At 42.1% G+C, this 25,012-nt stretch overlaps 4 protein-coding genes across 4 annotated transcripts; 3 read left to right on the forward strand and 1 right to left on the reverse strand.

Annotated features, from left to right (window-relative positions):
- The first annotated feature begins 1,386 nt into the window (after positions 1-1,386).
- On the forward strand, positions 1,387-10,657 carry LOC128425515 (leukocyte elastase inhibitor). The gene is made up of 10 exons (XM_053412133.1): positions 1,387-1,578; positions 4,453-4,634; positions 6,159-6,299; positions 6,930-7,070; positions 7,460-7,577; positions 8,210-8,352; positions 8,734-8,811; positions 9,566-9,655; positions 9,744-9,924; positions 10,014-10,657. Exons 2-10 carry the CDS (start codon positions 4,458-4,460, stop codon positions 10,238-10,240), a joined length of 1,296 nt encoding a protein of 431 aa, XP_053268108.1. The 5' UTR covers positions 1,387-1,578; positions 4,453-4,457; the 3' UTR covers positions 10,241-10,657.
- Positions 10,658-11,834: 1,177 nt separating this feature from the next.
- Positions 11,835-17,687, forward strand: LOC128425518 (leukocyte elastase inhibitor). The gene is made up of 10 exons (XM_053412140.1): positions 11,835-11,965; positions 12,301-12,482; positions 13,732-13,818; positions 14,337-14,477; positions 14,880-14,997; positions 15,629-15,771; positions 16,427-16,504; positions 16,687-16,776; positions 16,859-17,039; positions 17,166-17,687. Exons 2-10 carry the CDS (start codon positions 12,306-12,308, stop codon positions 17,393-17,395), a joined length of 1,245 nt encoding a protein of 414 aa, XP_053268115.1. The 5' UTR covers positions 11,835-11,965; positions 12,301-12,305; the 3' UTR covers positions 17,396-17,687.
- A 1,711-nt stretch (positions 17,688-19,398) lies between these two features.
- LOC128426173 (uncharacterized) lies at positions 19,399-20,841 on the forward strand. Its single transcript, XM_053413044.1, has 2 exons — positions 19,399-20,284; positions 20,426-20,841. The coding sequence occupies exons 1-2, from the start codon at positions 20,053-20,055 to the stop codon at positions 20,839-20,841; spliced, it is 648 nt and encodes a 215-aa protein (XP_053269019.1). The 5' UTR covers positions 19,399-20,052.
- Positions 20,842-20,943: 102 nt separating this feature from the next.
- LOC128426174 (transcription factor Adf-1-like) lies at positions 20,944-23,041 on the reverse strand. The gene is made up of 3 exons (XM_053413045.1): positions 22,721-23,041; positions 21,830-22,276; positions 20,944-21,012 (listed from the first exon to the last, which is right to left on the reverse strand). The coding sequence occupies exons 1-3, from the start codon at positions 23,039-23,041 to the stop codon at positions 20,944-20,946; spliced, it is 837 nt and encodes a 278-aa protein (XP_053269020.1).
- Between the last annotated feature and the right edge of the window lie 1,971 nt (positions 23,042-25,012).

The raw sequence follows: 25,012 nt of genomic DNA on the forward strand, positions 1-25,012 counted from the left end.
ACCTCTCCCATCATCCCAGAATCCAGCCCGGGTTACCCAGGTAACATCAAAACACGAATGGCCCTCTATAGAGCCAGTATGGTGGCTACAGCAGAAACATGGTGGTGCAACATAGTGGATGGCTTATTTTATTTTTATTTTCAAAAACGCAATTATTGTTAGTTTCAGTTCTTATACATGAATGAAATCATTATGAATACAATTTTGCATTTTGCTGATAGTTCCCACACATCATACCTTTAACCGAAACAGATAAAACAATAGTACAATTAAATATAATATATCAAGTGTTAAGTTTCAATATATAGAGTCTTACTGTATATGGGATTATATACAGTAAGATGCAACCCACCGTTTACACTGAGATGGCTTGGCTGTGCAGCCTCATATGTTTCGGGATTGTGGAGATTTGGCTTGATTTGGTCCGTTTACCATCAGTAAAATGGAATATGTTTCCCTGTACCTGATTGGCCTTTTTTCACCTCAGTCTTTTTGCTAGATGAGCGTGACCACCCCCGCCTGCTCCTCCCCGAAAATCACTCCACACTTCTGATTTCGCCTTGATCCCTATCTCTTTGCTAGAGCACAAAATAGGATCACCAATACTCACCTTCTCTGTTCAGGCACGCTCAGCCAACGCCCTCCTCCTCAATCACTCTCCCCTGCTCCCCAGGATTCACCCACACTGGACTCATTGTTCTGTTACCTGGCTTCTGGATTCTCTTCTCCCCGCCTTCATTGCCGAGAAACCTCCTGCTTGTAGAGAAGCCCTGAAGGATCCCTGGCAATGCCCCCATGTCCAGTGAAGCTCCTCAACAGAGCGGAGGAAAATTCAGTTCTCTCAGCTCCCCATACTACTCTCCACAGGTTCTGTTATTTTTTGCTTGTATAAGCCCGATTACACATAAAATAAAGGACGAATTACCATGAAAGCTATTGGTAATATGTTGCGTCGGTCAGAAAAAAGCCTTTTAAATTTTGGTGTAGAACTGGATTAACGAATTCTTTTTACACATTCTTGACATTTTCACTTATTTCCCATCGAATAATTCCTGGATATGATGAGAAGAATCAGGCATATTTAGGGGACCGGTATCTTTAACTTTAAGGTGGAAGTTGATTGAATTAAATGGACTATTGGGCCTTGATGGAAGTACATGCTCTAGTGCCATGACACACTGTCTGTGTAAAAGTTAGTGAAAGTTAAGGTGTTGTTTGTTTTATTTAACTGAGAAAGTGTGATCTCTGCTGAGCCTGCTTGACCTGATGGTGTCCGTACTGCTGGATCAGCTGTTGATTGCACTTCACCTTCACATCCACCCATGCATGTATACATACTGTAACTTTTCTGTATCACTTCATTTGTTCAGGGACAGCTCATGTCAGAGGCATCTCCACACCAAACCCATTGGCATAAGGCCATGGGTGTGATTTCTCTCGACATGTTCTCAGCCTGCAGCCACCTCCTTGAGTTTGGGTGTGTCAGCCTGTATCGTGACAGAGAGCTGACTCAAACAGAACATTCGCTTCTGTAACTGAAAGCTTACGGATCTCTTGGTGACTTGGAGAACAGTGTCTGTGAGTAAATACAGGATTTTGTCTTATTGTGTCTCGATTTTCATAAGAAAGATAAGGTAGTTAGTTCGGGAAAGTTGTTAGAGTTAACAACTGGTATTGTGGATATCTGTGTGATATTTATTGTAAAAAAACGTACGATTTGTCTGTGAAGGGATACAAAATATTGTTGAGGAGAGAACAGGGATTTCATGTGCTGGAGATTAAAGAGAAAACTAAAATATATATTTATATTTAACATTTGGCAGATGAAAACGAAGAGGCCGAAATAAGCACCGTCTCTATAACACTTTATTATCCTCAATAAAAAGCGTGAGAGGAAACATTCTTACTTTTAGAATTTCCCCTGCATTTGTGTCTGAAACAGGAACTGACTCATAAAAGAGACTGAGGTTGGTACCACCATGACTCTCTGACGTAGACAGCGTTTACCATCACCATGTGTTGCCTTAGAGCGCAAGATCAGCATGGACTATACGTGGCGACGCTGCAAACAAACTGTTCGCCTAGTCACTGTCTGGCAGGCAGTGCAGGGACAAGTTCTCTGAGCAGATCTTCAGGCTACTGAACCATCACACCTATGACTCATCGCATCTGTAAATTCGAGGGCCTGGCATTTATTTATTCACTGGTTCCTTCAACTATTTTAAATTCCTTATCTTCATCAATTTAATTGTATTTATCTTTATTCTCTGTATTACATCATATTGTTTTCAATTTAATATAATACATTTCCTCTTTTTATTATCTCCACAATAAGGTTTTCATTGCAGTTTGTCTGAATGTGAGTAGGATTACGCAAAGAGCTTGGTGGAGGGGTGGGGTATGGGCCAAGGGAGAACCCATTAACTTTTGGAGTGGAAATAATGCAGAGCATCTGTGGAGTGCTAATACATACACTACCGTTCAAAAGTTTGGGGTCACCCAGACAGTTTTGTGTTTTCTATGAAAACTCACACTTTTATTTATCAAATGAGTTGCAAAATGAATAGAAAATATAGTCAAGACATTGACAAGGTTAGAAATAATGATTTTTATTTGAAATATTAATTTTGTTCTTCAAACTTTGCTTTCGTCATAGAACGCTCCATTTGTAGCAAGTACAGCATTGCAGACCTTTGTTATTCTAGCTGTTAATTTGTTGAGGTAATCTGTAGATATTTCACCCCATCAAGGATTGGCTTGATGGGCACTTCTTGCGTACCATACGGTCAAGCTCCTCCCACAACAGCTCAATGGGTTGAGATCTGGTGACTGCGCTGGCCACTCCATTACAGACAGCTTACCAGCTGCCTGCTTCTTCCTTCAATAGTTCTTTCATCATGTGGAGGTGTGCGCTGGGTCATTGTCCTGTTGTAGGAAAAAATTGGCTCCGATCAAGTGCTGTCCACAGGATATGGCATGGCGTTGCAAAATGGAGTGATAGCCTTCCTTATTTAAACCTTTTACCTTGTACAAATCTCCCACTTTACCAGCACCAAAGCAGCCCCAGACCATCACATGACCTCCACCATGCTTGACAGATGGTGTCAGGAATCTTCCAGCATATTTTCACCTGTTCTGCGTCTCACAAATGTTCTGTACTTTTTTCCAATCTTCCTCTGTCTATGTCTGTGCTCTTTTGCCCATAATAATCTTTCTTTTTATTGGCCAGTCTCAGATATGGCTTATTCTTTGCCACTCTGCCTAGAAGGCCAGCATCCCGGAGTTGCCTCTTCACTGTAGACGTTGACACTGGCGTTTTGCGGGTACCATTTAAAGAAGCTGCCTGTTGAGGACCTTTGAGGCGTCTATTTCTCAAACTAAAGACTCTAATATACTTGTCTTCTTGCTGAGTTGTGCACCGGGGCCTCCCACTTCTCTTTCTACTCTGGTTAGAGCCCGTTTGTGCTGTTCTCTGAAGGGGGTAGTACACACCGTTGTAGGACATTTTCAGTTTCTTCGCAATTTCAGGCATGGAATAGCCTTCATTTCTAAGAACAAGAATAGACTGGGGAGTTTCACATGAAAGTTCTCTTTTTCTGGCCATTTTGACTGTATAATCGAACCCACAAATGTGATGCTCCAGATACTCAACTAGCTCAAAAGAAGGCCAGTTTTATAGGTTCTCTCAGCATCTAAACAGTTTTCAGCTGTGCTAACATAATTGCAAAAGGGTTTTCAAGGGTTTTCTAATCATCCATTAGTCTTCTAAGGTGATTAGCAAACACAATATACCATTAGAACACTGGAGTGATAGTTGCTGGAAATGGGCCTCTATACACCTTTGTAGATATTTCATTAAAAAATAGACGTTTACACCTAGAATAGTCATTAACCACATCAAAAATGTATAGAGTTTATTTCTGATTAATTTAATGTTATTTTCATTGAAAAAAACTGTGCTTTTCTTTGAAAAATAAGGAAATTTCTAAGTGACCCCAAACTTTTGAACGGTAGTGTATGAACAGGTGGAATTTTGTGCAGATCTGGACAGTGTTCCAGAGTTATCCTGTGTGTGCAAATATCTATTTTTCAATTTCAAATTCTCCTTGATTTTGACGTTTTGGGAAAGATAATACCTTTAAGGGTCTAATCTTTTGTTTTGTTCGTTTCAACTATATGAGAATGGATAACTTGCCTATTTTTAATGTGAGCAATTTGCTGAGCATACTCATCCATACTCTCTGACTGCAATTCCAGTTCTTGATGTGTTTAACTACTTATTAGTATTAAGTATGTCATTTCACCGGTTGAAGTGATTGGAGTAACATTCTTCTTTCTTCTCATGTTTAACACAATCAGGGGGACGGCATTTTGTCCAACTGTTAGTCGGGGTGCAACTTATTGAGTCTCCTTTTAATTCCGGGTTGTTTTGTCGTCTTCTCTCTGTGTCAGACACAATGGCATCACCAGCCCCTCTGTCCAAGGCCAACACCAGCTTCTGTCTGGATCTGTTCAAATGGCTGAATGACATCGACACGGCAGCAAATGTCTTCTTCTCACCTTTTAGCATCTCCTCAGCCCTGGCCATGTTGATGCTGGGGACCAAAGGCAATACTCACACACAGATGTCAGAGGTACAGCACACACCCACACATACACACACACACACACACACACGCGCACACACACACACACACACACACACACACACACACACACACACACACTCTTGTACCTGGTTTAGTGATGAACTTAAATGCCTCACCCTAACCTTCACCTAGTTCATAATCCTAGAACCAAGACTTAACCCTCAAACAACCTTTTCATCAAATATCCTATCATCAGAGAAAGAAAAAGGCGTGGATTCAGATTTCAAGCTCTGTCCTGTTCACAGGGTACTGGGTGTGTAATCAACTAAAACTATTTAAGAAAGAAAAACTTTCTAGACATTCATTTCTTGTTCCAGAAATCAATACATTTAATCTAATACTCTTCTAATGAGTAAATATCTTTCAGCTAACCTACACAAAGTAGGTTCACTGAACTCAATCACACAAAGCTATATTGTATATTGTAATGTGCATACACTAAGATAGGAATATGAATTACATCGATTGGATAACACTGCACTCGTAGCGAGCTGATTTGGATTGATCATGTGTTGTAAACAAAGTGTGGATTTACTCCCAGCTGTGAGACACAGCGGCCTTTAGGCCAGATGTGTGATCGATGGATGCGGCTGAACTGCACATAGCAAGAGTTCTTCAGTTTTAATGGAAAGGGAGGTGGACATTTCAACATCCTGTAGGCGTGGAGAGTGTCTGAGTAATATTCTGACTTAGTAGGTGTAATCTCTCCAGATAGCGTCAGTTGAAATGAAAGGAATATATCTTAGTTCATGCATGTCTTGGCTTGTTGTAACATTAGATTGCAGAGAGATTTCCTTTTTCTAGATACACCCTCAAATTCACACACACACGCACAGAGAGAGAGAGAGAGAGAGAGAGAGAGAGAGAGAGAGAGAGAGAGAGAGAGAGAGAGAGAGAGAGAAAGATACATTTACAAACACACACTCTTCGACACAAACTAGACCTGATGTTTTCTTCGACTCCATATCATCTCCTACTGTGAATTATCAGAACTATTATAATAATAAAACACATCTTAGTCGGTGTTGGAAGATTTGTTATTGGATGATGGGTTAAAAAAAACACATAAGATAAATGAAAGCTTGGTGAGCAAACACTTGAGTTTTAATCCTTTAACAGCCCTTTGAAAGTCAGGATGGCCCAAATGCCACTGCCACTTTTCCAAATTGTCAATGGTCAAAATGGTCCAAATAGTCAAAATGGTCCAAATGGTCAAAGTGGACACAGACACACACAAACAGACACACACAGACACAGATACACAGATTCTACAGCAGGTGTGAGAATACAGCAGGTGCGGAGAATTCACATGAAGCAACTAAAGCTTTATTTATTGTGCAATAACAAAACAAGTGGATACAAGTACAACATCAAAGGGACATTAGACAAACTGAAAACAAAAAAATTAAGAAATATGCAAATGCACACACACACACACACACACACACAAACACACAGTGTTGAACTTGATATCCTGACGTTAACAGAAACTACCATTTGCACCTCAAGGTCCTCTGCTTCACTGAGACCAAGACACCGAAGCAGGCAGAAATTCGAAAGGATTCGCCGATGCAGTCACAGATGCAGACGCGCCTTCAGATGCAGACGCAGTATCAGCAGTCGTCCAGACTGCCACAGTATCTGCTCAAGGTGGTAACAAAACCCAGATGCATTGGATGATTAATAATTGAGGTGGGGGAGAATTTCGCACTTAATTTCCCACTGCGTTTGATTGTTATTTACGATCACTTGCAAGTACACACCGTAATGTGACGCTGATATCAGCTAAGTAAGCAGATGTTTGCAGCATATAGAAATTCAGTGTCTTCACAGACAAACCAATGGTGGGTAAACAGTGGGTAATTGTGTGTGGAAATACTTTGTTAAAAGATGATTATATTAATACTGTCGTTTGCTCTGTTTTTTCCTTTTCCATATTCTCTCCTAAAAGTGCTGGGGGTGTCATAAAGAGGAATTAAACAAAAGCAAACCTTGTGAATCTCTGTGGTCAAAGGTCAAATGATGAGCGCTATGCAATCAAAGTCATCCTGTTTCATGATTATTTGAAATGAATTCACGCTGGCACAAAGAAACTAAGTAGAAATGTGATTCTGGCTGACAATTTGGATTCATGGAGCATGAGCGTGAGGATTTTTTGCTCCATTCTCATCATTTAACAGGAGAAAAATTATCCCCATTCAGGTCACACACGCTTTTCTTTCACCTGTTGCTGTCTCAGTGTGTCTGTGTAACTTGCAGATCTTCTCTGGCTGTTCGCAGTGCCTGAAGCCCCAGGAATCTAAGGACGACGTCCACGCCGGCTTTAGTCAGCTGCTGAGCGCCCTCAACACACCAGACGCTCAGTACAGCCTCAGCATTGCCAACAGACTGTATGGGGAGCAGTCCTACCAGTTTGTTAAGGTACGCATGAATGCATTTATTCAGTGAGGGCGGGACCTGCAGTCCTAAAATTTGGTGTGTGGAGGATGAAACATGGCCGTACACGCTCGTACCTGTATTTGTGCAGAAGTAAACCAAGATTAACGACTCGTCACTGAGCCAAAGTCCAAACATTATTTCGTTCCTTGAAAGCACCAACAGAGAAAAAAGCAGTGATAGTTTTAGATGATAACATGTGCGACATTCATGTAAACTAAATAGGTGAATTCTCAAAATCGAAACAACCTCCTTGAAAGATACAATAATACTGCAATATCTTCCATTGTTCAACATGCTGAAAAATTACATTACATGAGTGTTTAAGAGAATTGTGGTATGTGAGTATTCAGATGAGCTGCTAATGATTCCAGGACTTTTTAGAGGAAACCAGGAAGCACTACCAGGCTGAGCTGGAGTCTGTGGACTTCAGAACCAGCTTGGAGGAGGTCAGGGTCAATATCAACAGCTGGGTGCAGGAGCAGACACAAGGTAGGCATCAGAACCTGTTTAATAAATTTGAATTCTCTCACAGCAGCCGCTCCTTTACTTTTTTTTAAACTATAATTTAATTTCACTGTTAATAACCAACCAGTGACAAAGCAAAATCCAATCAATTTCTCCCGCAGATTTATTTTGCAGGTTTACAACTACATACTAAACTATGCATCATTTGTGAATTTAACAAGCTCAAATCCTTTTGACCCAAATTACAGCTCATTTTGTATAAACAAACAATACAATACATGTGCTGTAGATATTTCCCCCACGTGCAGGCTACATGTGTGTTTAGAATTTTACTTGTGTGGGGTTAGCTCACTAACATACAGCATGAGTTCTACCAATAAGGCCCTGTCTGTGGCACCTAAGTCTCAGAATGAAAAATCTAAACTGTGACGGGACTCTGGCACAATCTGCTGGAGGGAAATAAAAGCTTGATCTTAACTGAACACCCTGAACACTGGTTTATGCATTTGTATTGTTGGTTCCGTTATGTTGGTTCTTTTTTATGTCATTTTGAACTTCCTCTCTTTTTTGAATTAGTGAGTTTTGTGATGATGATGAGGATGAGGATGACGAGAACAACAATGATGGTGGGGGTTTTGCTTTTTATTGTTCACCAGGTAAAATCAAGGACCTGCTAGCCGAGGATGCACTGGACAATGGGACCATGCTAGTGCTGATCAATGCCATCTACTTTAAAGGCAACTGGGACAAACGGTTTGAGATGGATTCTACTGTTGATGCTGAGTTTAGAATAAGCAAGGTAAAGCTGGAGTTTGTAAAGTGATGTTGTGTGATAGTGCACAGTTTACCTGAGCACTGTAGCTGACCAGGTATTCTGATGGTAGACCATGAAAAAGCTGCACTGTAGCCTCAAACTTGGATGTGATACACATCATTAAAACCGAGGCAGAATCATTGGGGTGGCCAATGACGGGTATGAAGGGCAGATCCAAGGGTGGGAATCTGATTGGCCCCTGAAGTGATCCTGTCCTGTCAGTAGTCTTTATCTTTAATAAAACCCAACAATACAAGACTCATTGTGGACAGAGGAAAGAATTATCCCAAAAGTCAATAGTGTAAACTTTGAGAAGGTGACGACCTCAACAGAAAAACTTTTTGTTTTGTTTCCTGTTGTCTCCAGGATGAAACTAAACCAGTGAAGATGATGCGCCAGAAGAGTACATTTTCTTTCGCCACCATTCCTGAGGTCAACTGCCAGGTGATATACTTGGTTCTCAGTGTGCAGTTTTTAATGTTCACAGGTTTCAGGCAAACAAAGAGCTACTCATTAAACATGATCAACAGAGCAACTCTTTTAGACCTGTGGTTCTTCCATAGCTGTGACAACTACTATACTGCTTTCAGACAAACACTGAATAACAGACATTCTCCTGATATAATCTGGAGGGGACGTATGTGAAAATCCAAATGTCTGAGTCAGTTGCTCCAGATAATTTTATTAGTTTTTCCTGCCACGCCCCTATTAAAAACTCTCAGGGAACGTCTGAGTAAACCCAAGTGAGAATACAGCAGGTGCGGAGAATTCACATGAAGCAACTAAAGCTTTATTTATTGTGCAATAACAAAACAAGTGGATACAAGTACAACATCAAAGGGACATTAGACAAACTGAAAACAAAAAAATTAAGAAATATGCAAATGCATAAAATAATGAAGGACAAAACAAGGATTACAGTGTTACCGTACAACTAATACATCATGTCCTGCTTCCGGACATTTTCCTCTTGATCTGAATGCGTCTGATCCAGTTATTCTCCTGCTGTATTCTTCACATGTGAAAGGCAAACTCTGGAGAATGTCTGGAGCCAATAGTCCAGATGTTTGCCAGAATATGCGTCTGAAAACGATTATAGAAGATTCGATTTTATTCAAAATACCAACTTGTTTTATCAGGATGAGGAAAACAGATCTGTTAATGACGTGAAATTCAAACTTAATTTGTTTTTGACCAGATCCTCGAGATGCCTTATGAAGGGAAGGACCTGAGCATGCTCATCTTCCTGCCCAACGAGATCGAGGACGATAACACAGGCTTGGAGAGGGTACGACATGAATTTGCACTCACACTAAAAAAAAGAAATAAACCCACAATTTTAAACCAACAGCCTGATGATAATTTGTCCACCCCAGCTGGAGAAGGAACTAACCTACGAGAAATTTGTGGAGTGGACTCGTCCAGATTTAATGGGCCAAACCGAGGTCGAGGTGAGGCTGCCTCGCTTCAAGATGGAGGAGACTTACAACCTGAATGATGTCCTGAAGGGCATGGGCATGGTGGATGCTTTCGATGTCTCAAAGAGTGACTTCTCTGGTGAGACATACATTCTAGCACATTACATTAGTATCTATGGTATTGAGTAAAGTGTCTTTATTTAAACGGCCTCCATCCTCTGCTGACAGGCCTATCTCCAGCCAACGACCTGGTGCTGTCAAAAGTCGTTCACAAGGCTTTTGTGGAGGTTAATGAAGAGGGAACCGAAGCTGCTGCCGCCACTGCAGTCATTGTGACGGAGCGCTCTATAATGATTCCTGTCACGTTCAACGCAGACCACCCCTTTCTCTTCTTCATCCGACACAACACCAACAAGGCGGTCCTCTTTGCCGGTCGATTCTGCTTCCCTGAGTGATCCGACGTGCCCCTCAGAGCATGTTGAGGGTTACATCTAACATAGTTTAGGGGTTTTCAGGGCTGATAATTCATCCTCTGCATTGCCTAGCTATAAATTACATGTAAAATTCCTATCCTATATTTACAGGCGGACAAATCTACAGGATATCGGAATGGAAAAGATGGCTCTGCACAGCGAACCCGCACATTAACCTCTAGAATTAAAAAAATTAGTTTCTGCTGCCCAGAGTCAGTTGCTTGCACTAAATGCCAACTGAGCAATTCAACTCACACATTGTAGTAATAAAATGGCTTTTATATATAACTTGACAATATATATCTTCAACATTTAATGAAATATTAATTAATCCAGACTGTGGCTACAGTTTAATGAGTGTATGCAGAAAAGTAAAAAAATAAAATATAATAAACCCTGTGTGCCGTGTTTTTCCTCTTCTTCTATACTTCCTTGGTTATAATAAAGTTGCTGCTGAGTTCCATCAGGCTTACGGTATTTCATGGGTTGGAGAAGGAGGAGCAGGATGCCAGTAGAGGGTGCTTTTGCCTCTGGAACTGAAGTGACTAAATTGTCTGCTCTGCAATGCAGGACGCTGCAAGTGAGGATACGCGATATGATATATGATGAATGCATCAATTTTTCTGTTCATCATGCACAGACATTGTGACAGAGTGTCCCACTCTGGATGAAGACACGACTATGGAACATATGTTAACACCCAGATTGGGGCTTGTGTTGTGAAGAGAAGAGGTGGCGCTGGCCTCAGTTCACCTCTGGAGAAGCCTCGAAATCCCCCACTGATGTCGTTGCAATTTCTACAGTCCAACTCAAGGAACGAGACACAAATCTCTTACAGTATTGTCACACATTAATGCTCAGAGCATGGTGCATACGACAAAGGTTAGTTTGTAATATGCACACCGATGAGAAACAGTTCTTTGTCTTTCTACATTTGGCTCAGCCCTCCCACTCTGGTTGGGGTTGTTACAAAGTCAAAGGTTGGGATCTTCTGATGACATCTAAACAACAATGACTTAGTTAAAGCATCAGGCCAGGATTCAGTCAGTAGTACAGGATACAGCTTGATCGAGGTTATATTGTATGAGATTCAATCATGATCAATCTAAGAGGAAATAAACATGATCATATTGTGGTCAACTGTTACATTTCCCTTACAGTGACCACAGACATGCCTCTGTGAATAATAGGTGAAAAGACATAGTAACATTCATGTCATAAGTACAGAAATAATTGACTCTATCCATATTCAAAATGGACTGAATTTATCAGCACTTTCTGAATTGGGGTTCAGTATTTTTCCCAAAGACACTGAAGGACATCACAGGCTGGAGAATCTAGGGGTTAAACCTTTGGTATTGTCGTTGCCGGACAACAAACCTAAATCAGAGCAATATTTCTATTATTTTCATTAGGTGACGCAAGTGTAAGATTCTGAAACTCAAGTGGCACCTGTCTGCTTTGCCAACAGTGTGTGACCATATTATTACATTCCATGTCATCCAAAGCGTCATACATCAGTCCATGGGTGTGACTGATGTATGAATGTGTTTGTGAAAGGGTGTATGGCAAAAACTTTACTATGAAAAAAAAAGCGGAAGGGAATATCTGTGGGTGTGTCAGCAGCGCATATAAATAAGGAACCTGCTTGCTCACAGAGAAGTAAGTGTGTTCCTGAAAGACTTCCGAACTCCTGCTGCTCTGAAGGTGAAGTAGAAACTGATATCAGCACTAAACTGTTTAGTTTGGAGACACCTAGTTTGTGATTTGAGTTTACTTCAGATGTGAACCTGTCCCATTCACACTTTGGCGTTATTTGTATAATGTAGTCTAGAAACTGGATTTTAAGTAATTTTAAATGCAGTGACCTGTATAGCACAGAGATTGACATTTACTGTCTGTTTACCATTATATTCCATTAAAACTATGTAAATTTAACACCAATGATGATGCTTACTACAAGGGTGTATAAGTGTGTATTAGATTTAAAAGCATGATTTAAAATGAGTCATGTAATAATGAATGCTCTGCTTTCTTTGTAGACACAATGGCATCATCATCCCCTCTGTCCAAGGCCAACACCAGCTTCTGTCTGGATCTGTTCAAACAGCTGAGTGACAAGGACAAGGCAGCAAATGTCTTCTTCTCTCCTTTTAGCATCTCCTCAGCCCTGGCTATGGTGATGCTGGGGGCCAGAGGCAACACTCACACACAGATGTCAGAGGTATGCTTCTTGTCCCCACCACAAACTGCAGGTTCATTTTACACATTTAAATCCTTAATTTAGAAGTAATACAGGGATTCTCGGGGAAAACACTTTTTAAAGCTTAATTTATGTCTATTCAGTTCAGTTTGGGGACGAAAACAATTTTGCATGCAGTATTATTCTTCATCTGATTTACAATAAAACCCTGAGAGAGTGCCCTAACAGCACAGGGTAGTAAAAACCAGTACAATGAGACATTTGGTGGAGGTTATTGATATGTAGGCAAATAGGTCAAAACATTGTGTGAAACAAGAAGGGAAAACAAGGAAGTCTAAGTGAGAGAGTATCAGTGTGCAGGCCCATGGGGATTTTGATAAAATTTTTGGGCACAATAGAAAATGTCTGCAGCTTCCCTTACACAAAGTAATGAAATGTGGTATTTTTCTTAGGCAATAATCTTGCCAGTGCAATCATGTGTTGCAGTAATAAAACTGCTTGTGCATTCATGTTGTGTTATTGTGCATGCATGAAATAAAGCAGTTGCTGTGAGGATCAGTTTGGCATATTGACATTGACTTGTGCATTGGCCAGCTGGCAACATCTGCTCTATATTTACTGAAGTTATTTGATGGGAATAACAAATATGAGCCAGCAGTGTGGTTACCGGAGTTTGTTGGAACTTGTCATTCTCCAGTTCATTTAATATATTTGCATGTCTGATTCCCCTCTGGCTGTGACAATGGAGGTTGGAGGGCCAACAAAAATGTCAAGCTAGAGACTTGATTTCAGTTTTTTCCTCTTACTTTTACTAGTTAACCGTTGGAACTTTTTAAGACATGAGCTCATAACCAGTGGCCTGATTTATTATAAGTGCAGCAACAAAACCCCTGCTTATATCGTTCTAACACAAATAATTCATCCAGTCCTTTTTTTCGGATGAGTGCTTTTTAAAGACCAGGTCTTTCAGGCAATTCAGGTCTGGCCTTGTTGCTTAGAAGCGCTCAGGGTGGGGTATGCAGGTATGTGCATTAAAAAGGTGAATCGTTTGAGTTAACGCCCTAATAAGATATGTAACCACAACCATTTTAAGCCAATGTCTTGTGTTTTATAGTTTTACTCACTTCTCACTGATCAGCCGTTTGAGTCTAAATGTGGGCCTACAAAATACGATACAACCCAAACATCCCTACTGCCATGATATTTTAACTTCCTGTACACAACATCTCATGTCCAGCTGAACAGTGAACACTACCAATTGTACCATCAGGCCCTCAGCTTCTGTGAGAAGATGCAGTCTGAAGAAGAGCAGCAGCAGCCACAGCAACTACAGCAGCTACAGCAGCCGTGGCAGCAGGTGAAGTTCGCAGTGAAACAGCAGAAACTAACAAACAAGTGCTCTGTGTGGTGTCATGTGGTGAGGGGCTTTCTACTAATCTCCAATTTGGCTTTCCTTGATATGACTTTTAAAAACACACACAGACACAAACAACAATGTAAAGAGTGGCCCAACTGAAGGTTTAGTGTGTCTCTGAGTGTTGCATAATTCTCAGGAATGTAGTCCCGGCTTCTCTCTATTTACAGATACTTGCTTATGTGCTATTCAATCCTTAATAAGTAGTTGCAGGACACAACAATGAATTATGCACCATCAAGAAGTTTCAGACTATGGTAACCCATAAAAAATGGATTTGATAAATCAAGTACACACAAGTTAAGGCGTTTCCTTTTGTTAACACTGAATGAAATGGATGAAATGAAATTTAACAAACGTTGTCTCGTTGATTTGGACAGAATATAGCGTCCTAAATTTATTTATGTATGTTAGATTGGTCTTTCACTGGCTAAACACTAGTTTGTCTGCTTTCTCGATAGATGGTGAAGATGGAGCTCTGTCTGGATGACATCCACGCTGAATTCAGTGAACTACTGAAGACACTCAACAAGGCGGACGCTCCTTACTCCCTCAGTGTTGCCAACAGACTGTACGGAGAGCTTTCCTTCCAGTTTGTTGAGGTGTGTATTCATGATCAAAGTCATAGTCAATGTCAACTTTATTGTCAATTGTGCCATACGGACAGGACATAGATTGGATTTAGAGACCGTTTCTCTATGATCCCCGATGTAAACATATAAGTAGAAAGAACATAAGTACGCAAAAACAGAGCCATACAGGTATGCAACATGACAAAACTCTTGATCTGGAAATGAAATGACTACTGACGCACAGATGCATGGACATAGGATATAAAGGAAGATGAGTGAGGGGGTGAACAGCGGGTCTGTAAACAGGCAAGCAGAGTAATGATAGTGAAAATGTTCTCCTTGTTGTAATGACTCCACTCCACAAAGTCAAATGATGAAAGTGTCTTTTCGTTGAGTGATCTGAATCAATAAATGTGTTGTTAATGGTTCCAGGATTTCTTAGGAGAAACCATGAAGCACTACAACGCAGAGTTAGAGTCTGTTGACTTTAAAACCAGTCATGAGGCAGCAAGGCTCAACATCAACGGCTGGGTGGAGAAGAACACACAAGGTGGGTGGCACAGATTACTCCTTACCAGTATGTGTAAGTTTGAACTGCTGAGGCGTATTCCACCTTCCCAAAAACGTCTTTGTTCATTACATATTCAAAAGGTTTGTCATGAAAAATTGTCCCTTATGGCCTTAAAATGGCTTAAATGTAACTCTACAACTTCCTACCTCATATCATGAGTAGGATTCAAGAATATGCTGATATGGCACCTTCACTCCACCCTCACAGCTCACCTGCAGTTGAGGAGCAGTTTTCCAGATACTGAGCCCCACCCACAAGTTTACATGATTGTTTTCTTAGGTTTGTGACATCACAAATCCTGCCTGTCTGAATCAATTTTCTCCGTTTTTTCCATGCAGTGTTACAGAGGAAAGACTCAGTCGTGGTGTTGTCCCCTTCAATGCAATGCAATCATAACAACGAACTGAAAAAATATTAAGTTGAAAACAATGGGGCAATAACCAAATACAAATACTTCGGGACATCCTTTTTCAGAAGGTTCAGGAGGTTCTCCGCTCAGATGCGATTGCAACACAGACATATGATTTAACTTATCTCTATATCAGGGAAACATAGTGCCTGAGCATGTCAATTCGTAATCGTTATTGAAATTTGTGCTCTAACTTCTTAGGTAAAATCAAGAATTTGCTGGCCAAAGGTGTGGTGGACAGCATGACCAGTATGGTGCTGGTTAATGCCATCTACTTCAAAGGCAAATGGGACAAGCCCTTTGAGAAGAGTTCCACAAAAGATGCTCAGTTCAGAATCAACAAGGTAAAACTGTACAGAGAAAACGTACCTTAGAGTAATATAGCTAGTCAACATAGAGTTGGATGAAATGATATTGTTGCTGAATATTCATTTGATATCAGAGCGCCACCTTTTTGCACTGGCCAGTGTTGGTATTTGTGAGTTTTTTGTGTTTCAGCCCCCAAAATTATGAATGTGCTGAATGATTTTTGTGAGATCAGCATGCAGGACCATATATTCTGCAAGGAAGTCAGTTTGTGCCATATAATCCTCGTAAATGCAGCTTGACATGCACAAAGTAAAATTATCACCAGGCTGAAAAAGCCACGTTTTGCCCCCTCAATAATCATGTCACCGTGTAAAGTTAAATGAGACTGAATTTTGTATTTCTTGTCTTTTCAACCATTCACACACCCATTCATAGAGCACTGCTATGCACTTTTTCTAGCACATACAAATCACACACTGCTAGCACAGTCCGGGGCAATTTTGGAATTCAATGTCTTGCCCAAGGACACTTAGGCATACGCACTGGGATCAAACTGCTGACCTTCTGGTTAATGGGCATCCCATTCTACCTCTTCAGCCCCCCCCCCTCAGTTTGTTCACTAAACCTTGCTACATGACACAAGGCCACGTGAACATGCTTTCAGATGGTGTTTCTGTGTGCTGATTTTAGAATGAGACTAAGCCAGTGAAGATGATGCACCAGAACAGTACTTTCGCCTTGGGCTTCATTGCTGAGATCTTTTGCCAGGTAATTCAGAATTTAATGAGTCAGTTAATATTGTATCTATCAATCTGTCACTCACCAGTCACTCACCAACTCAACCGATCATTTGTCAATAAGTTTCCATGAAATATAAAAGAGCAGATTATGGATAAAGTGGTGATCTATTCAGTATATATATGTTTTAATATGGAAATACACTGTTTCAGGTCCTTGAGATTCCTTACAAAGGGGAGGAGCTCAGCATGCTCATCTTTCTCCCCATGGATATAGACGACAGTTCAACTGGTTTGGAGAAGGTAAGACATGTACACACATGCACTTCCACAAATACAGAAACCCACAAGACAAACTAATATTTGATTTTGTATTCATCCCCAGCTGGAGAAGGAGCTGACCTATGACAACTTTATGGAGTGGACTCATTCAGACAGATTGTCTCTCTCTGATGTTGAGGTGGGCCTGCCTCAATTCAAGCTGGAGGAGAGTTATGACATGGGGGCTGTCTTGGCCAGCATGGGCATGGTGGATGCCTTTGATGCAAGAATGTGTGACTTCTCAGGTAGGACATTAAACAAATCAAAATTAGGAAATGTCAGGTAAAAAAGTAATGAGGTTCATTCCTGTCACGTAGGGTGAGTCAGGCAAGTTTGTTTCAATTAGTCGCTGTACCTCTTTTCTGCATCAGGCATGTCTTCTTCCAACAACCTGGTGATGTCAAAAGTCATCCACAAGGCTTTCGTGGACGTTAATGAGGAGGGAACCGAGGCTGCGGCTGCCACTGCTGTCATCATGATGCTGACCTGTGTACTAAGGCCTCGAGGCACCTTCATTGCAGACCATCCCTTCCTTTTCTTCATCCGACATAACCCCACCAAAACTGTTTTGTTTTCTGGCCGCTATAGCTCCCCTCAGTGAGCACGACATTGCTGAAAAAAATACGAGAAACTACGGCATTGGATTTTTGCTGTTGTTTGCATCACTGCTGATATTCTCTTTATCCTGAATACTGTGATAAAATCCCGTCGCAGCTAGATCTTTCCTTGGTGATCCTGTCAAGTGCAGGTATATGTAATTGCACAACGACGCATATAACAAATATAGACTAAAAAGAACAAGAGTTTACATGAAGTGTTGAACTAAGACCTGGTGATTTCTTTTGAGTGTTCTTTTGCTTTTACGCATGAAATAAAAGTGTGTGATTCCCAAATATTGTACGTAAAATGTTTGTCTTCAATCTGGTTCAGCAAAGAGTGACAATAATTTCATAGAGATTGATTATTCCTTGTAAAGATGTTAATACTACACTTGTAGTAGTAAACATTTATTGACAAGGGGGGAGGAATTGTGGCAGGTTGAAAATGAAGCTCGAATTAGTTTAGATAGAAACTATCTAGATCTTGTCCACATTCACTGTGGACTAGATCAAATATTTGATTGTTGGTCATCACCCGGTGTTGTGCAATAGTAGTAGTAGATTTGACGTTGGCTAATTATTAATAATCATGAGAAATGATTATTAAAATAGAAATTATTTATTAAAAATAATTAAAAATTATAAAGCTATTAATTCAGAATAGTAAAATAATTAATTAGAAATGATACGGTTATCCATTAATAATGGTTAAATAATCAATGAAAACAATAAAATTATCAATTAAGAATAATACAATCTGTAATCATTGCTTATCGTAGCGGGGCACCACCCTGGTTACAGGGACCAACTAGTCAAACTATAGTTATCAGTCTCAAGTGATAAAAGTTAAATTAATAATCTCAATATTTAATATTTAATGATTATATAATAAACAATGAAGGGTTTTAAGTTCGAGCACAGGCTATAGTAATCCAGCTGTATTCACATACACATGTACAAATAATCACAGAAATACAAATACTTTAATTACAAAAGTATTTATTAAAGGGAAATAAAGTTAATGTTATTCCATGATTCTTCATTTAACAAACTCCAATATTTCAAAGATGGCAACAGCAGCAGCAGCACTTATCACAATGGTCACACATGTAATACTGAGTATCTACTGGTGTGTGTGTGTGGTCGTGTGTGTCTGCCTGTCTGTGTCTCTATGTGTGTGTGTGGGTGTGTGTGTCTAAAGAGAAAGGGGAGTGGCTATGGCGTAATGACGAGATCACGTGGTGACGTAGTCTGGCCAGGATCAAGATGTTACGTTCACGTACTTTCAAGATGGAGGTTTATGACCCCGCAGACGACATGAGGTCGAAGACAAGATGGCGGTCGGTCGCCTGTTACACAAAGGAACTTTAGACAAAGAGATTTCTTATCTCCTGGTTCTGGCGCCAAATGGCGTCGAGATGTATTAAGGCTCTTTAAATCTAGAATTTTCTATGCCACATGAAATATGTAAGTGTAGGTCGGGACGTGTGTAAAAACAGGTTTAGGAGAAAAGAGAGAGAGAGAAAGAGAGAGAGACATCAAAAACATCGTCTGAGACCAGCTACAGTGACTTCACCACACAGTACAAATTAGAGTTGTGCACCGATCTTTTAACAGGTTAAGTCTCTGCAAACTTAGTCGGACGACAACAGTGCTGCCGGAGGCTCTCTGTCACGGCGCGAGGCACTTTAAAACATTCGACAATGTAAACAAGGAACCGGAAGTGACGCATCGTTTCCTCGTGTTACACGGCTTAAAACAAATCAGCGATCTTAAAACAAACATACAATCAAATAAATGACACGCTAAAGGCCTCAGTATGCTTCTCCGAGTCCGTTTCGGACTGACGGACGGACGGAGCTGACGGACCCTTTTTGATTTATAGTTCTACGAGCCTTTTTGTTGTGAAAACAATTCACCGCCAGAACAGTAGATGGCGCAACTGAAGTTGAGCTTAGAGAAGCCTACCTCGTAACGTAGTTATAAGTAAAATAAGTCCACGTTTGTTTATTTACCTGCTACCGGCTTCCCTGACACACATTGAACCATGGCAACTGGAAAGAGGCTGTTGATGGAGCTGGACCTGGAGCTGATTCAAAGGACTTTTTTTGCGAGACGGAAGCAACAGAAGAGGAGACGGAGGTGGTCTGTACGTCCACTAAATCAGTCGAGGCAGAGGACGGGAGAATACGCGTCTCTTGTTCGACCTCTGAGGGATGTTGACGAGGAAATGCACTTTGTGTATTTCCGCATGTCAGCTGGGAGATTCGACGACCTTCTTCGTCGTGTGGAGCCACACATACGGCACCAGAACACACACATGATGCCGGTTAATGCCGCCCAGAGACTAGCTGTGGCGCTACGACGGTTAGCCTCTGGTGGAAACCAACAGGCTGTAGCGGCGAGCTACAAACTGGCATCCTGCACGGTGTCCCGTATTGTGTCCGAGGTGTGCAAGGCGTTGTAGACAGCACTGCAGCCAGATTACCTGCCCTGTCCTTCAACCAGCCAGTGGACATCGGTAGCAGCGGACTTTTGGCGGCTCTGGAACTTCCCGAACTGCGTTGGCAGCCTCGACGGGAAGCATGTCACGATCAAGGCACCACCTCATGCCGGGAGTGACTTCTTTAATTATAAAGGTAGTCACTCTATTGTTCTGATGGCAACCTGCGATGCCAGGTATCGCTTCACGATGGTGGACGTCGGAGGATATGGACGGGAGAGCGACGGCGGCGTTTTCAAAGAAAGTGCATTTGGGTCACAGCTTGTGAACAACAAATTGAACTTGCCGCCATCAGCGTTTCTTCCCGGGACCAGGAGCGATGCCCCACACGTGATTGTTGCGGATGCTGCCTTCCCCCTGCATAACAACATCATGCGTCCATTTCCAGGTATGTCACAATCCATAATAATAGACTGCATTACACGTTGCATATGAATTTGACAGACGTTGTATCTTATTTGTGATGGTGGTGCAGCCATGTTCTATTCAGAATACGTATTGATATGTATTGTTTTTGCTGTATTTTCAGGGGCAAATCTGACCAGGGAGAAGAGAATTTTCAATTACCACCTTTCCAGAGCCAGGAGAGTAATTGAAAATGCCTTCGGAATTATGGTGGCACGGTGGAGAATTCTTGGGCGGGCGATAGAGTTCCTGCCAGACAAGGCTGGGGATGTGGTCAAGGCTTGTGTAGTTCTCCATAACTACCTGGCCTACACAGATGAGGGGACCACACCCGAGAGCCGCTACATCCCGCCCTGGTACTCAGATACAGACTCGGGGGGAACTGTACATCCTGGTGAGTGGCGCAGAGTGGTGGCTGACGACACCAATCTGTCACAGGCAGCTCCGATGTCAAGGGCCCGTTCTTCCAGAGCTGCTATTGGTGTGAGGAACAACCTTATGGAGTTCTTTCTTTGCATACAAACATGGTGCAAAACATAAACAATTACATTTTGCAAAGAAGCTGCATAGTGTCTGCATAAAATCAGACATGAATCTCACATATCAGCTTGGCTCCTGGCCTTTTGTCTATGTATAGGCTAATCAGACATGGTTCCTGGCTATAGTCTTCCTCAGAGCTGGAGTTATTTGGACATGATAGTTGGCTTTTGTCTACAGCCACCGAAAGAGGTGTGCAGACAAGTGTATTTGCATCCTTTTGTCTATGTATAGGCTAATCAGACATGGTTCCTGGCTATAGTCTTCCTCAGAGCTGGAGTTATTTGGACATGATAGTTGGCTTTTGTCTACAGCCACCGAAAGAGGTGTGCAGACAAGTGTATTTGCATCCTTTTGTCTATGTATAGGCTAATCAGACATGGTTCCTGGCTATAGTCTTCCTCAGAGCTGGAGTTATTTGCATCCATACGAACCTGCCCAAAGCCCTGATCCGCATATTCTTTCATACTTTCAGCCCTGTCAGTAACTATTTAGAAAGTGTAAAGAAGCCGCATAATGTCTTTGCATAAGGTCAGCCCTGTTGCTCATACTGCAGGCTGTATGGATGTGAGAAATGAATTGATGCTGTATTTTAGCCATGTAAATAGACAAAATCCACAACTGTTTACTTTAGGGTTTTTATTAAAAACAAATGTATATACAAACAATACCAAACCAAATTAGTAATAGAACAAGTTGCAAATAAGTGATTTAAAAAGAAGGTGCAAAATAAGTACAAATAACAAACAAGGTGCAAATAAGTGAAATAAAAACCAAGGAGCAAAATAAGTACAAATAACAAACAAGGTGCAAATAAGTGATATAAAAACCAAGGAGCAAAATAGGTTATAAAAAAACAAGGTGCAAAACACAAACTTTAACCTGTACAAACTATTTACAATTTACAGAAACATTCTCGTACATTATTTTTTTTCCTGCTGGGCTGGTTGCTGTACAACAGGAAATATATCTGAGCCGTTAATGGCTCTACATCTTCTTTGTCCAGTGTCCTGGCCATAAAAAGCATGGATTTAGACCAGCAACCTAGTGCGTCTAATGAGTCAGGTTGCGCGGAATTAAAGGCCTGGTACAATTCCTGCCTGTTCTCGTTGAGCTTAGAGAGCACTTCGGCCACAGTGCATTTGTCTTGCTCCGTCTGTCTTCTCCTCTTCGTCGCACGAGATGGCAGTACCGTGGAGGATGTAGGAGGGGCAGCCAGCAAAAGATGAGAGGCCTCAGGTGTTGAGGTGGCGGACTCGGAGGAGACCGCAGGTGTTGAGGTGGCGGACTCGGAGGAGACCGCAGGTGCTGAGGTGGCGGACTCGGAGGAGACCGCAGGTGCTGAGGTGGCGGACTCGGAGGAAACCGCAGGTTCTGAGGTGGCGGACTCGGAGGAGACCGCAGGTGCTGAGGTGGCAGACTCGGAGGGTGGCTCCGTCTGAATAATAATAAAATAACAGGAAGTTGCTCTGTTAGAAATATACAAATTGCGTTTGGCTACAATGATGAAAGTAACATAACTGCATACATTACATCAGGAATGAAAGCACTTTAAGAAAAGACAGTTGCTCTCTGTTAGCCATATTAAAACACATTTGACTACAATGATTTAAGTTAGATTAGCGCAATCAGTACATCAACAATGTAAGCACTCAAAGATCTTTGTTCGGTGCATTTTTGGGTTCATGAACAAACCCTGACCAAGCACTGCTAGTGGGCCAACTCGCACACAAACAGTGTGTTCTTTTAGCAATTGCAAAACATCAATGCAGGCTCATTTGCCAGCATTTCTCCCGTATTCCATTTTGCAAAATGGTGAAGCCTACAACGACATCGGCAGTGAACTCGAGCACAACGAGGCTGTTCAAAAATAAGTATTTACCTTATGTACGTAGTTCGACGTGGTCTCCCGATGCTTTATGTGTGGCGACAGCCACGACATAAACGTAAGGAAGACAGGGACCGTCTGCCACCCTGCATCGCCACTGCTGCCTTTTGTGGTCTTCCTTACACGGACAAATTTGTCCCGAATCCTCCTCCATGTCTTCATGCACTCTGGCACATCTACACCGACCGCTGCCGAAATCTCTTTCCACGAGTTCACAGTCATCTGTGCGTCTTTGTAGGCACTGGTAGATGGGTTGTACAGGTTCTCGTACCTCCGGACCTCTTCGACTAGGCGCTCTTCCATGTTGTTGTTCATAATCGAATCGTGGTTGTGTTTAAGTTTCAAAGGGGCAGTGTTCATATAAAGGTAACAAAACAGGAACCTTGAAGTCCGGAAATGTGAGAATCCGGAAATGACGTTGGGCGGAAATTATGTTTTTAGTGGACCAATCACAGCCAAGTGCTATCCGTGGGCTGTCCGTCATTTCGACGTGTAGTTAGAAAAATGAGAGCGGCACGAAAAGTTCTCCGAGGAGCCTCGGAGAGGGCGTTCCACGTTGGAGAGGGCGGTCCTATCTGTCCGTGTCCGTCAAAACGCAGAAGCATACATTGGCCTTAAGTATTTAAACTAGTCTCTGCCCAGACAATAAAGCCTCTTACTGTGACCTTCGCGGTGTTGCTTGCGCGTGGCGCGCGGATTTTCCAGAAGTCCAGTGAATGATCGTGGCCGCTCAAGCTCGGTGGCGCTGGTTCCTCGGTTGCAGCGGCGTCGGCTGGGCCGAATAGGAACGGATTCGTCTTGCTCCTCTACGGCAGTGAATTTCAACCTTTTTTGAGCTGCGGCACATTTTTTACATTTACAAAATCCTGGGGCCCACCACCAACCAAAATGACACTCTATGGACTAACACAGTACATATAATACATATAGTTAGTAATATAATTTCTAAATGTATTAAAGCACTATTTTAAATTATTTCAGCCCTTTCTTACTCTTACCTTTTAATGAGCACAAATTGAATCAGATTTATGAAACAATCTTTGATTTAACTAAACTTTATTTAACGGAGACATATTATACCCATTTTATCACATTTGATATGGTTCCTTGGGGTCTTATTGAAATGTCTGTAACATATTTTGGTCAAAATACCACAAGGATCATTTAAAACAGGAACTTTTAACCCTGTCTAAAACAGATTGACCTGTTTTGAGTGCCAATAGTTACTCCCGCCGTTTACCCGCGCTTCATTGAATTTCTTCACTTTGACATTCAGAGCACTGGGCAGAAATCACATCGCGTCAACACCAACCGTGGGCCTTCGCGATGCTTTGTTTTAATTAAACAGTCGGATTCCCCTGGTCCGCACCAGTTCTGGCTGCTAGGCGCCAGCCGAGGCGCACCGCTGGAAGGGGCCCCCCGCGCGAACGGAGGGTTCCCCCAGTGGCCGCCGTAGCTGAGGTGATCCACGAGAAGGGCCCGACACGCGTCCAGAGTCGCTGCCGCCGACCGCCGTACCCGGTCCCCTCCAACGGCCCGCCTTCCGCACCGGCGACGGACACCGCCCCACGGTCCAAGAGAAAGAAAGCACCCCGCACCACTGACGCCGTGAGGCACAGCGGAATAGGACATCCCCCCCCAAAAAAACGTTGAGGCGTGCCGCACGCCGAGTCTCCGGCGGCGTGGAGAGGAGGGCGACTGCTGCCCCAGCCGCGGCACCTGCCCAGCAGTTTAACCACAAATACCAATGATATCGGTGAAAGTCAAGTTTATTACCAATGTGCAGATGTCGGTAAACGAGGCAAATATCTGCCACTACCGATGTTTGGCCGATACTTCGGTGCAACACTAGATATTAGATAATTTCCCACGGCACACCTGACGATCTCTTACGGCACACTAGTGTGCCGCGGCACACTGGTTGAAAATCACTGCTCTACGGGATGAAACATCGTCTCTTCTGCAGGGATGATCAGCTGTGGCGCAGTTGTGGGGATCGTGAAAAAGAAAGTCTTTGTCTCGGCCTGCGAGTGGACTTCCTGTGGCGATCTCTTTCAAGTTAAAATAAAAACAGTCTTTCAAAATAAGATTCAACTTAAGATAAAAGAAAATAACTCTGGTTGCCTCCTTTAGAGCTGGAACGTCTGAGAGACCCGGAAAGGGCCTGGTCGAAGTCCTTAGCAGGGAGAAATGGCTGATAAAAGTTAAGGTTGCCCCCTTTAGCAACTAAATCATCTGAAGACCCGGAGGGGTCTGTTGACGTCTTCAGAGCAGGGTAAAATGGCG

Source organism: Pleuronectes platessa, chromosome 20 (genome assembly GCF_947347685.1).
Source record: "Pleuronectes platessa chromosome 20, fPlePla1.1, whole genome shotgun sequence".
Lineage (NCBI taxonomy): Eukaryota > Metazoa > Chordata > Actinopteri > Pleuronectiformes > Pleuronectidae > Pleuronectes > Pleuronectes platessa.

Excerpts from the sequence above, each read along its gene's own strand:
- LOC128425515 (XM_053412133.1), top strand. The coding sequence starts at position 4,458 with ATGGCATCACCAGCCCCTCTGTCCAAGGCCAACACCAGCTTCTGTCTG. Across the intron at positions 4,635-6,158 it reads CTCACACACAGATGTCAGAG|GTCCTCTGCTTCACTGAGAC; the intron begins GTACAGCACACA and ends TTGCACCTCAAG. Across the intron at positions 7,578-8,209 it reads GGTGCAGGAGCAGACACAAG|GTAAAATCAAGGACCTGCTA; the intron begins GTAGGCATCAGA and ends ATTGTTCACCAG.
- LOC128425518 (XM_053412140.1), top strand. The coding sequence starts at position 12,306 with ATGGCATCATCATCCCCTCTGTCCAAGGCCAACACCAGCTTCTGTCTG. Across the intron at positions 14,478-14,879 it reads TTTCCTTCCAGTTTGTTGAG|GATTTCTTAGGAGAAACCAT; the intron begins GTGTGTATTCAT and ends TAATGGTTCCAG. Across the intron at positions 16,505-16,686 it reads TTGCTGAGATCTTTTGCCAG|GTCCTTGAGATTCCTTACAA; the intron begins GTAATTCAGAAT and ends ACACTGTTTCAG.
- LOC128426173 (XM_053413044.1), top strand. The coding sequence starts at position 20,053 with ATGGCAACCTGCGATGCCAGGTATCGCTTCACGATGGTGGACGTCGGA. Across the intron at positions 20,285-20,425 it reads CATCATGCGTCCATTTCCAG|GGGCAAATCTGACCAGGGAG; the intron begins GTATGTCACAAT and ends CTGTATTTTCAG.
- LOC128426174 (XM_053413045.1), bottom strand. The coding sequence starts at position 23,041 with ATGAACAACAACATGGAAGAGCGCCTAGTCGAAGAGGTCCGGAGGTAC. Across the intron at positions 22,277-22,720 it reads CGTCGAACTACGTACATAAG|ACGGAGCCACCCTCCGAGTC; the intron begins GTAAATACTTAT and ends ATTATTATTCAG. Across the intron at positions 21,013-21,829 it reads GGACACTGGACAAAGAAGAT|ACAAAAGCCAACTATCATGT; the intron begins GTAGAGCCATTA and ends CGGTGGCTGTAG.